The 13,829-nt window shown below is 32.9% G+C and overlaps 1 protein-coding gene across 1 annotated transcript; it reads left to right on the top strand.

Moving 5' to 3' along the window:
* The first annotated feature begins 2,339 nt into the window (after positions 1 to 2,339).
* LOC147811877 (uncharacterized) lies at positions 2,340 to 6,710 on the top strand. The gene has a single exon (XM_087162259.1). It carries the CDS (start codon positions 2,340 to 2,342, stop codon positions 6,708 to 6,710), a length of 4,371 nt encoding a protein of 1,456 aa, XP_087018385.1.
* The last annotated feature ends 7,119 nt before the right edge of the window (positions 6,711 to 13,829 follow it).

Genomic DNA, 13,829 nt, shown 5'->3' with positions numbered 1-13,829 from the left:
TGTTGCATCCATCATTTATCAACAAATATTCAATTCCCATCGTCACCAATATTTTGAGTATGTGCCTGTATATACTGACGGATCAAAATCGGCGGGATACGTAGGCTGTGGTGTCATCATCGCTGATGATACTTATAGCTACAAGATCCCAGATATTTGTTCCGTCTTCACTGCGGAAGCTGTTGCCATCCTTTTGGCATTGCGGCTGATTTCTTCACGCTCCGAACGAAAGTATTTTATATACTCTGATAGTAAGAGCGTTTTAAACCAGCTAGAAAATTTTCGCAGCGATACTCACCCAATCTTATGCTTCATTAATCATATATTAATCGCTCTTCGCAAAAAGGGATTTGATATTTCATTTTGCTGGATACCGAGTCACGTCGGTATCTCAGGGAATGAGTTGGCTGATTCTGCAGCACGATCTGCAACTACTGAATTAACCATATCTGTACCATTCTCAGACATTAAACTACATGTTCGACAGCTCATCTCGTCCCTTTGGCAACAGCATTGGGACCTTCAAACTCAAAATAAACTTCATAACATCAAACCATACATAGACCCCTTAACTGTATTACGATTACGTAATGCAGATGTAAAACTTAATCGTCTCAGAATCGGCCACACTCGACTCACGCATCTTCATCTGTTGTTTGGAGAATCTCCTCCCAAATGCGACTCTTGCAATACTTTACTTACGGTTCATCACATTTTAACCATTTGTCCTTGTTTTAACCAACATCGTCTTACCTTTTTTAATAGCACGATTTTATGTATGAAGGATTTGTTAGATGATATTCATCATCCCAACATTTTCGCATTTCTGCGAGCTATTGGTATTATATATTGTATATAACTGTTTTATCTGATTTTATTCACTCTTATTTCCTACCCATGAACCGTTTTACCTTTTTGTGTATTTTATAGAATTATGCTTTTTAATGATTTTTATGAACTTTTAAAAATACGTATCTTGAGATAAACAATTTTATTACTTTCATTTATTTTATGACAATGAAACTATTGTGTGCAATTTACCATTAGATCTAACTCAACAAATTGTTTGGCGCAGCATATCCTCCTTTGGATCTTGTGCCATAAAACTTCTACATTCAATCCAATCCAATCGGAAGTATATTCTTCGGCAATACCGAGTTATTGAACTTCGGTATGCCTGCACCTCTCGGTACTCACCGCTAGCCAATATCTTCGGCCGACCGGCGGCGAGGAAGTGGCGGTATGGTATGGTATCTAGGAGGTATTGGTATGGCACGTGATTGATATTGGGGTGAAGAACTCAAAGGCTTGCGCGTAATATTTACGGTACCTCCTCTCGGCAGCTAGAAATTTCTCCTACAATATATTGTGGTATCATTTGACTTTAAAGCGCATGCGTCATATCCGTGGTATTGGCGATATCGGATTTCAAACACCCGCGCGTTATATCAACCCTCCATGGTATACTTAGTTACTGATTTTGGTTTCATTTTGAGAATAGCGTGCTTCTGATTTTAAAAATATCCGAGATTGTCGGATCTCCTTGTGATGTTAATAATTGTGTTGATATTTATAATTGTTGATGTTTATAATTGTGTTGATGTTTATAACTGTTTTGATGTTTATAATTGTGTTGATGTTTATATTAGTAATTGATGTTTATATTAATAAAATTTTTCTGTTTTAAAATAATGATGCTTTATAATTAGTTGATTCCATGGGATAATTATGCTGCGAGCTAATATAGGATAAGTACCCCATTTTTTTTAAATGATGCTCTTTAAACACATTAATTTTTAATTGCAAAATAGCCTTAGCATTTATAATATACATAACAATTTAATTACCGCGGTATATCATAATATCGTGATATGAAGCTCACAATATACCACAATATCGAAATTCTGACATTGCCCAGCCCTAGCGGTGAGTACCGAGAGGTGCAGGCATACCGAAGTTCAATAACTCGGTATTGCCGAAGAATATACTTCCGAATATCATTACCGCGGTGTGATACCAGAATTTATCATTTTGACTATTATTTGTGTTAATTCAGAGATGGCGCTGCCATCGCATTGCTTTTGGTAGTTTTCTCCTTCCTAAAAGGAGTAATTAGTATTCTAACCGGCAACGAGCAAGGTTGTCCGGCTTAAGCTCATTTGTTTATATTTTGTTTTTCCTAATTTTTAATAAATGTTATTAAGTTTAACCTTGGTATTTATTCAATAAGTCCATACTCACGAACCGCAGATACTACACTGTCGCACCCGTACAGGATTTTATGGATCTATTTGAATAATTATATTCTATCTCGAACTGCTTATATTGATAAATAAAAGATGACTTTCCTTGCGAGAGGCAAGAAAGAAGATTTGCTGAATATTGCCAACGAAATGGGCATTACGAATGCTGAAAATTTGAAATTATTTGAACTTAAGAAATGCATAGTGGAAAACGAAAACTACGAGGAAGATTTCGTGAAAGAATGGTTGAGTTCTCTTATAGAAGAAAGAAAACGTAAGGACGAATTAGAAGAAAATAGACGAAAAGAAGAAGCTGAAATGGAATCGGAAGAAAGAAAACGAACCCAAGAAATAAATTTTGAATTAGAGAAATTGCGTCTGCAAAATGAATCAAGAAGTAGTGAAAACGGAAGGAGCGAAAATGATCTGATAAAACCGAAACTAGAACTGCACAATATTCTTCAAAAGTTCGACCCGAAAATGAATGACGTCAGCTTATACCTGGTATTGTTCGAAAGGCAAGCGAAAAGAGTAGGAATTAAGAAAGAACTGTGGGTATCGCATTTAATAGGATTATTGCCGTACGATGTAGTTCATATTATCGCCAGAGAAGAAACAACAGATGATTACAGCAAAGTGAAAGAACTATTGTTAAAACGATTCAAAATGACGCCCGAGAAATTCAGACAGTTTTTCACAAAACATCAGAAAAAGCCAGAGACGAGTTGGCTTGATTTCGCATACGAACTAAGTAATTATTTCAACGAATGGATAAGAGGGTTAGAAATAACAACATTCGAACAACTTTGTGATTTAATGATTACGGAACAAATTAAAAGAAAAGTCCCTTTGGAAATGAAAGAACATTTTATTGATGTGTGGAGTAAATTTAAAATTCCGAATGATTTATCCAGTAAATTAGATGATTACGAAAACGTTAGAATGAATATGAAAACAAAACCGAGAGATTTCCAAAAAGAAACTTTCAAACAACCAAGTTTTGAACGAGAACAGAGAATCCAAACTGAATCGAAATATATCCCCCCATATGCTAGACAGCAGAGATTTAGAAGTTTTAAAAAAGAAGAAAATACAACAAGAAGAATTACAAAAGATTGTTATATTTGTGGTGAATCCCATTTCGCAAGAGAATGTTCAAAACGATTTAGTAGAGCGGCGGATAATTCGAAGAAAAACGAAGTTTTAACAGCCAAGATTCGTTCTGAATTATTTAACGGGAATTCCAACCTTGAAATTAATCCTCTACATTTCATTGATGTTCTAATTGACAACAAATCATCAAAAGCTTTGATAGACAGCGGGTGTCAAATTCCAGTGATACATGAGAATTTAGTTTCAAAATCGAAAACAGAAAAGGGTAAAATTATGCTTAGTAGCGCATTCGGAGAAAGGATTGACGCCGATCTCATGAGCTTCCAAATAGCCTTGAAAAAAGAAAATACTATGTTATCGGAGCCAGTCGAAATTCTCGCTGCAGTAACAGACAGAATTCAAGAAAATTGTATACTCCCTCCGAACATTTTGAATTTAATTGAAAATAATGAAGTCGTTACCATGACAACCAAGGCTGAACAAAAAAACGCGAATGAAAAAAAGAAACACCTACATTTCGAAGAAGACATACTGTGTGGTCAAATTAGTGAAGACGTCATAATTGAAGGCGGAGCTTGTGACTCAGAAGTGCAATTGAATAGCGAGAGTGAAGCAATACAATTTAAAAAAGAACAACAAAAATGTACGTCCCTAGTAGATGCCTGGCGCTATGGGAAAATTAAGAAGAACGGTTATTTATTTATTGATGGAATACTGCACCATAAAGAAAACATCTTAGGACAGCCTACTACTCAGCTGGTACTTCCGAAATCAAAACAAAAAAAAGTCCTTGAACTTGCTCACGATTCAATTTTTGCTTGTCATCTAGGAATGAAAAAAACAAAAGAAAGAGTTCGGTATTCTTTTTATTGGCCCGGACTTGCTAAAGATGTTGAAGAATATTGTAGAACATGCAAGGCGTGTCAGTTAAGAAGCCCAGAAAGATGTACCGATAAAATTCCGATAACTCCTGTCGTAAGACCTAACCTACCATTTGAAGTAGTGAATGTTGACATTATTGGACCTATTGATCCACCTTCTGCCAGAAAACATAAATACGTTTTATGTTTAGTTGATCAACATTCCCGATGGCCAGAAGCGATCCCCTTACGATCTTTAAATGCTAAAAGTACTTGCGACGCTCTTTTAGAAATTTTTATGAGGACCGGAATACCCAGAATGATCGCAAGCGACCAGGGCACCAATTTCGTATCAAAAATGACACAAGAATTCATAAATCGTCTCGGATCGTCACCCAGATTATCAGTTCCAGGATATGCTGCGAGCAATGGCCTAGTAGAACGATATAATAAAGTGCTAAAGAGTGCTCTGCATCACGTAATTCGCACAAATCCACATGATTGGGACAAATGTTTACCTTTTATATTATTCGCTTACAGAGAAGTTCCCAACTGCACTACTGGTGTATCACCCTTCAAACTCATGTATGGTAGGGAAGCGAGAGGACCACTCAGTGTATTGAAGTCTAGCTGGTGCGGAGACATTCCTATCCCTTTGAATATGAGTAAATCTATAACTGATTATCTACAAGAATTAAAAATTAACCTTGAACAAGCAGCAGAACAAGCAAAGTTGGTAGCAGAAGGAAAACAACAAGCCTATTCAGATTACTTTAACCGGAGAACAGTCTGCAAAAGTTTCAAGCCTGGAGATCTAGTATACTTGCTTATTCCAGATAGCAGCAATAAATTATATGCTCGATGGACTGGACCTGGAGAAGTCATCAGACACTGTCCGCCACATTCTTATATGGTTAAACTACCAGACGGTCGGGTTAAACATGTTCATGTAAACAAGGTGAGACGATATCAAGCTCGAACTAATGCCATTGGTGTAATTTTTGAAAATGAAGATGAATTTGGAGAAATCTTAACGATTCCGGAAAAGGACTATTCCGTGCCAACAAAAAAGACAAAAAACAACGAAGTAATAGAACTTAATCATCTAAGCGCTGATGAACGAAGAAAAATCGTGTCTCTTATGTGCCAACATCAAACACTTTTCGCAGGTAAAATAAGGAAAGCTAATGTGGAAGAACACAAAATTCGACTGATTCCTAATAAAGAACGAAAGAAGCCTTATATTTACAGAATTCCTGAAGCGTTGAAACCAAGAGTGGATGAACAGATCGAAGAGTTATTGAATGCAGATTTGATTGAAGAAAGTGATGCTGATATCGCACACCCTGTAGTCTGTGTTTGCAAGAAGGATGGAAGTTTACGTTTATGTATCGATTATAGAACTTTGAATACAGTTACAAAACCTGATGATTTTCCTATGGAGAATTCTACCGATCTAATGTACTGCATAGGGAAGTCAAATGTAATAACTACCTTAGACTTACTTAAGGGTTATTATGCAATCCCAATGGAGAAAGAGAGTAAAGAGTACACTTCATTCAAAACACATCGGGCCCAATACCGATTCAAAGTTATGCCATTTGGTTTGAAAAATGCTGCAGCTACTTTCCAGAGAGTAATGAATAATGCCTTAAAAGAATTTAAAGAATTCTCTAGAGCTTACTTAGATGACATAGCTATATTTTCTCCTGACTTTACAACACATTTACAACATCTTCAGAAAGTGTTTGCCAAACTAGAAAACCTCGGATTTACTGTGAACTCCAAGAAGTGCTCCTTTGCCAAATCTCAAATTAAGTATCTTGGTCATATCATCGGATCTGGGAAACATCAACTTGATCCCGAAAAGGTTAAGGCCATCCGAAACCTTGAAACTCCTACGACGAAAACACAATTGAGAAGCCTGCTAGGTTTATTTAATTACTACCGAGATTATATCCCTCGTTACGCAGAAATGGCTTACCCACTCACAGAACTCACAAAGAAAAGAGCACCTGAAGCGCTGGAACATTGGAATGAAACACATGAGAAAGCTTTTATTGAGCTCAAAGAAAAATTAAGTTATACACCGGAGCTATATACACCGACTAAAGAATTGCCATTCATTATCCATTCTGATGCTTCTCAAATCGGGATCGGAGCATGTTTAGCTCAACAGAGTGGTGAGAAAGAATATCCCATTTGTTATGCGAGTCAGAAGCTTTCCACGACTCAACAACACTGGCCAACAATTGAAAGAGAAGCTTACGCCATTGTTTGGGCTCTAAAGAAATTTGAACATTGGGTGTTTGGTTCAAACATCAAAGTGATTACCGATCATAACCCCCTCGCTTTTGTGGTGAAAAATGCACCACAATCATCAAAATTACAACGTTGGGCACTAGCTCTTCAAAAATATAATATACAGGTCGTTCACTGTCCAGGATCAAAATTAACTAATGCAGATGCATTAAGTAGATTGTTTACTTCATAAACAATGTGTTTAATTTTGGATTATTTCCTTTTTTTTCTTGTATGCTTGAAGGTAAATATTTTATTCATTAACCTATAATAGATTATATAAGAAGTGCTTAAAAACTCAGTTATAGGTAATTAAACATTTTATGAGATTACTTAATTTTCAAACTTCTACTTTACGTAATAATAATTTTTAACATTTCAAATGTTTGTTGATATGTAATTTCAGCTAATTGAGTTATATAAATTAAACTATATTTTGAGAATAAGTGTACAATAATTGATGATATATTTCTTTTGTTTATTATCAAGCTAATTGTTTCATAGAAGTTTTTTTTAATAATGTTTATGTTATATTAATACTGATTATTTGGGATGAGAATTGCTTGATAAAAATATTTTTTTTTTTGATATTTGAAACCTTCATTGAATTGTGTGTATTATGTTATTCTCTTAGTACGAACATACCCATTTTTGTGAATAATTTTGGTTGAAAATTAATTTTGAATTTTAATTCTTTGGTATTTCTTAGCTTGATTTTGGAATCTAATAATTTAGATCAAGTAATTACATTTTGAAGCATTTGTTAAGTATTTCAAGCAAATGTGTCTAGGGCAGTTCATGTTTTCATATGGTTAAATGTTTCATATGTTTATATTTTATTATTTCTGTTTATTATGCTAAATTCTAATTTTCAGTGTCAGTTTTGTATTTGAATTTTATTTTAAAAACCCAAACCCATAACTTGGGGGAAAGGTGTGATACCAGAATTTATCATTTTGACTATTATTTGTGTTAATTCAGAGATGGCGCTGCCATCGCATTGCTTTTGGTAGTTTTCTCCTTCCTAAAAGGAGTAATTAGTATTCTAACCGGCAACGAGCAAGGTTGTCCGGCTTAAGCTCATTTGTTTATATTTTGTTTTTCCTAATTTTTAATAAATGTTATTAAGTTTAACCTTGGTATTTATTCAATAAGTCCATACTCACGAACCGCAGATACTACACGCGGTATCAAAGAAATACCGGTAAATGACGGTATTACGGTATATTGCCCAGGCCTAGTGTGTAGCTAAAACTGCGGCGCTAGATTTATTGCCCAAATAATCATTCCTTTTAGCGTTCGAATAATGAGGCCTATTAGGGTAAAGTGACCACACGTCCCGATTTTGGCGGGACAGTCCCGCTTTTTTGTGGACTGTCCCGCGTCCCGCCGATTTTTTAAAATGTCCCGCTTTTTAGAAAATATCTGCATTTCTTATTTTAAATGTACTGTAAAAATATATTACCTATTATTTATTAAGTATTATGGTGAATATAAAGAAATAAAAAATAGATTTAAAAAAATACATTAAATGCATGCAGAGTAAACTAAATTAGGCAATGTACCGAGTTAGATTTATTCGGTGGTGTTCGATCATTGTCGTTACGTCTCGGCTTAATTCAGATAAGTGCAGACAGGCGGACTGCCGATAGACAGTGCGGTTTGTTGTTTTCAATTTGACTTTCGGTTTGACTCGATTCGATTGACGAAGATAGTGGTAGAGCAATAGTCGCTACAACGTAATGGCCAGAAAGGTAAAATTTAATACTCTTTTTTAGCCTTTGTAGTAAATTTTTTTATTATTTCTAGTATTTACCTACAGAATAAAAGATGAGTAAAAAAAGAGAATGCAAATTTAATGAAGAGCTAAGCAGAGAATTTCCATTTATTAAAAAAACTAAAATAGACTATATGGTACGGTGTGATAAATGCAATGCTGAATTTTCGGTCTCACATGGTGGAAAAAACGATATTACTAAACATCTAGCGACAAAGAGGCACAAAAGATTTTTGGATAATGCCGCTTCTTCGTCTAAAATGGAACAGTTTTTTCGCAGTGCTAGCTTTGGCAACACGGAAAAACAGCTAGCATTAGCGGAAGGGCTATTTGCTTTCCACACCATAAACCACAATCAAAGTTTCCGATCAATGGATTGTACGTCGCAAATGATCAAAACATTTTTCGACAAAAAATTTGCATGTGCAAGGACAAAAACCGAAGCAATTATTTGTAATATTTTTTCACCATATTCGTTTTCACAAAACTGCAGAAAGAATTAGAAAAATGCTCATTTATATCCATATATTCTGATGCTTCCAACCACAAAGATTTAAAATTATTTCCCACAATTGTTAGATTTTTTGATCCGGAAACAGGAATTAAAATTAGAATATTAGATTTTGTTTCATTGCCGGGTGAAACTTCACAAATAATTTTTGACTCAATAAGTACTATTTTGAAAAAGAATAATTTGAACGATAAAATTATTGCCTATTGTGCGGATAACACTAACGCAAATTTTGGTGGAAAAGCTAGAAGAGGCATCAATAACGTTTTTACGAAACTTAACGAACATTTGAACCAAAAAATTATTGGAGTAGGTTGTGCAGCTCACATTCTACATAATGCTATTCAAACAGCATCTGACTTACTTCCAGTTGATGTTGAAAATATTATTGCAAAAATTTATTCGTATTTTTATATATATACTGTGCGTGTTGAAAGTTTTGTGAAATCGCAGAAATCGAATATAAAAGAATTCTTGGTTACAGCAAAACACGATGGCTAGCTCTTTTACCAGCTGTAGAAAATATTTTAAAAATATACGAACCATTAAAATCATACTTTTTATCACAAGATAAATGTCCAAGAATATTGCAGCTCTTTTTTGAAAATGGAACATCACAAATTTGGCTTCAGTTCATTCACAACCAAGCTACATTATTTCACAATGCTGTGAAAGTTATTGAAGGGGACAAAATTTCAATTACGGAAGTGTCAAATGAAATCAATATTTTAAAAACAAAATTACGAGAAAGAATTGATAACGATTACATTCCTTTAATTATTCGAAAAGACATCACTAGGTTGGAAGAACAAGGTGCCATTAAACGACCTGATTTTTTGAACCATGTCAAAAATTTCTATAATAACTGCTTGGAATATCTTGAAGAATGGACAGTTCAATTCGAAGATGTTAAAAATTTTCATTGGGTGACATTAAAAAAGGAGATTTTATGGGAATATGTGGAAAAATCTTTTGAATATATTAGTAACCATTTTCCGAAAAATAATATTTGCGAAAATGATCTTTTTGATGAGGTGTCATTGGTAAAAAGATATGTTACAGATGAAAAAATTAAATGTTGGTTGTCTGCAAATGTGGAAACAGACAAAAAATGGACGGAGTTATTCCTTCATTTTAAACAGAATAATATTCCTTATCAAAATATTTTGAAAATTGTAGAATTCGCGCTCTCCCTTCCGGGAACAAATGCAGCAACAGAACGTATTTTTTCTAGTATCAATAAAATATGGACAACTGAAAAAACGCAGTTGAACATTAAAACTTTAAAATCTATTTTAAGTGTAAAATATAATTTGACCAATTCATGTGAAATATTTCACGACATTTTAATAAATGATCCGAATCTATTGCAAAGTATTCACTCGGATCAAAAATATGACCGTGAAAGAAAATCATAATTTTTTTTAAATAAAAAATTTAATTTGATTAAAAATCATAATGTTCAAATTATTATTTTTTACAAATATTTTTATAGTCACCGATAATTAATAATAAATACATTTTTGTACAAGTATATGAATGTATACAATAAAATATATATAACTAAATTGTAATTCTCATTTCATCCCATTTGTCCCGCTTTGTCTCAGTGAAAATGTGGTCACTTTATATTAGGGTAACTTTGATTTGTTTTATTTTTAAATGAATAATCTCTAACAGTTGCATTTTTAGGATTCGCTAATAATAATGCTGCTTCTCGGCAATTTACCTCATCTTTAATAAATTGAAGCAACAAAGAAATATCGAATAATTCACCTGTTTTACGTTGCCGATTAAAATTTAAATTCAATTCCTCGGGTAATTTTTGTAGAATTACTGGGCATAGGAGATTACTATAAGTTCCTGCAGCTACTCCTAATGATTGTAAAGACCTAATTTGGATTTCTATTGCGTCATACATTTTTCTTAATCCAACAATATTATTACAAGATTTAACAGGATCTATTAATAACAGTTTATGCATATGTGTTGACATTATAATATCAGTTCGCCCAAATCTATCTTTCAGCAATTGTATTGACGCGTCATAATTTTGATCCGTAAGTGAAAATCCCGATACTGCACTTAATGCAACTCCTCCTAGATAGGATTTTAGATATGTAAACTTTTCTATTTTCGATAATGAAGCATTATTGTGTATTGCAACTTCAAAAGAATTCCAAAAATCTAAAAAATAACTACAATCACCGTAAAAAGTTTGAATATTTAGTTTCGGGAGTTTGACAATATTTTTAGTATCGTTTTGAAAGTTAGAAGTATTTTGCACGTTATGTGGTACAAACTGAACAGAGTTATTTACATTTTCCGCGACATTTGTCTCGCTTATCTGAATTACACCTTGTGGTTTAACAATTAAATTTTCTAAATTCCTTTCTATTTTCGATTTCGCTTCAATACCCTTATCTTTATATTCTTCACTTAAATCTATTTCGGCTGCCATATCTTTTATTTCAATTTTTAACTGCACTTCATCATCAGCTTTAATTAAATCATTTAATTTTTCTGTGAGCTGAGATTTTAAGCTCAAAAGCTCATTCACTTTCATTTCTTTCGTGTATTCATTCGAAATTTCAATTCCTATCGTATTTTCTACCTTAGTTAAATGCTTACTAAATGAAATTCTTAACCTTTTTTGTTTTTCCTTAATTCGTTCTAAATCCATTTTAATATCAATAAATTGGAACAAAGAAAAATGGACCTACCTCAAATCTCAGCGTTTCACTATCTGAAGATATTTTCATCGACTATATTTATTCCGTGCCAATTAATGAATGTTCGTAATTCATAGATTTCTCGTAATAGTTTCATAGATTCGTAATTTATAAATTACCACAATTTCCTAATTCCATACTAGATAACGTCCGTTGGTCACCAATTGTAATATTTATTTTATTATCAAGCCTGTTGGTTGCGTTATTCAATAGTGATAGCCTGTCCGTTGAGTCGTAATAATTTTCCCAAATTTTCCTTTTTTATATATTTATTAAACATAACGATAGGAACACTAAACATAAGCACAAATAAACATAAAATTTTCCTGATTATGCATTATATATTCAAATCGGATTCTTCCGATTCCACGAGATGTTTATCTCGCCAGTACAAGTTTCATTCTGATTGAATTCTCCCTCGGTTAGGGAAGACGCCTAGTAGAAATCCCTTTTGTGGGGATTTAACCTTATTCGTGGCTTGAGTTGCCACATGTTATAATCATAAATTTAGAAAAAAACAATTCTCCCATAAAAATTAAAAACAAATTTTTTCTTAAATAACTACTAACTAGTTACTTACCTACAAACAAATCTTTGTCCTTGAGGTTTGGAAGTTCTAGAATTCCTTTTCGTATTGGTAAGTTCTCTAAATTGCATTACCCACTTGTTGCAATAGTTTAAATTTAGAACATTGCTTCTAAGGGTCATGGTATTTGAGGAAATATATTCTACTTCATTTTTAAATGAAGAAGGCAGTTTCTCTGTTTTAGAAACTGACATTTCAAGTTTGTACACAAAAGCTGGAGTATAGAAATCGCTCGATGCTGAAAATAACAAGCACGGCAGAATGAAATAGCCATACGTCACAGATGGCGTTGCCAAAAAAGCCAATCAGTGCTCTCAAAATCTCTTGGGGATACTATGTGTGTAAAGAGAGTTTGTGCGACCCGGCTTAATAAGCTATTACAGTATGATTTGATTGAGAATATAACGCATTCTATGTGATTAGACATACACAGTTCGACTTTGTCTAACTATTGAAACATCAATTGCGAATAATCTGTTTAGTTATGAATTCAGTTGTCTAGTTTTTCCGAAGTGATTTAAACTATTCTTTTAAAGCGATAGATAACAAATTATGGAACTCAAATGTTCAGAAACTGTCTAAGTATTTAATATGAAAGAAAAATTTAGTTAGATTAAATTAAATGAATTTAATCTTTAACCAAACATAAATTCGTTCATGATATTTTTCTTTGGACATTTTGCAATACTAATCTTTCTGACTGTATTTTAAGTGCTTGAATTGATTCGCATTTTGAGTTGATTAATTAGTGGTACTTCATTGTATCTAGAATTTAAATTTAAAAAAATTTCTTTTTCAGTCCTGTCTTAAATGTGTAGAGTACCTAAACACAGTATCTAAAAGCGTTATATTTTGAGTTTAGACATCGAGAACGGTTCTAGAAGTCCATCTATATACCTTGATTTGTGCTTTATTCATGTTGGTTCGCTTTATTGTTACGTTGAACAAAGTATACCCTACACTGTAAACAATTCCAGAAAAATTACGATATAAAGTACTAGCACTTTTAGTGCCTCCTCCCTAAAATTCATTTTACCGTAAATTTCTTTATATCGTAAAATTCATTTGTACAGTAATATTTATTTGATTAAAGTTATTCAATGATTTATGATGATGATTTTATGATTTTGAATTATAACTGTAAAATTTACTGTATATCAGAATTTTTGTTCAGTAATATATCCTAGTAAAATGTATTTTACGTTAAAGAGCACCAGCACCTTTTTAACGTAATTTGATCCGAATTTTTTGCAGTGTAAGCTCATTTGTGTCATAAAAATTATAGAACAAAGATGCTGCAATTAGTCATAAATATATGCATAGTTTGTAGTTGACTGTAAAACAATTAAAGCAGAAAAAATATTTATTTGAAGAAAATATAATTTTCTGTTTCTTGTTTTCATTTTAAAATTTTTCGGTAAGATTTTGATTAAGCTACTTGAGTAAGTCAAAATAAAATTAGTCAAAATAAATTGATAAAAAGAATACTATAGAAACCGAAAAGATAAATTTATCTGATAAATGTATAATATATTTTAAAATCGTATAATTTTTGTTTTAATTTTGTGACTTTAATATCTCTATGGAAACAAGCAGACCGTTATCTGATTTGGTATAGTTATCAGCCTTTAACCTTTTTTTGTCTTTATCTTATCGAACATTAAGCATTCCATTCTATAATTGTTTGATTGAATGTCCACACGTAT

This window comes from Parasteatoda tepidariorum, chromosome 4, assembly GCF_982258835.1.
Source record: "Parasteatoda tepidariorum strain Cologne lab strain chromosome 4, Ptep-v5.0, whole genome shotgun sequence".
Classification (NCBI taxonomy): domain Eukaryota; kingdom Metazoa; phylum Arthropoda; class Arachnida; order Araneae; family Theridiidae; genus Parasteatoda; species Parasteatoda tepidariorum.
This window is presented reverse-complemented; position numbering and strand designations above follow the sequence as displayed.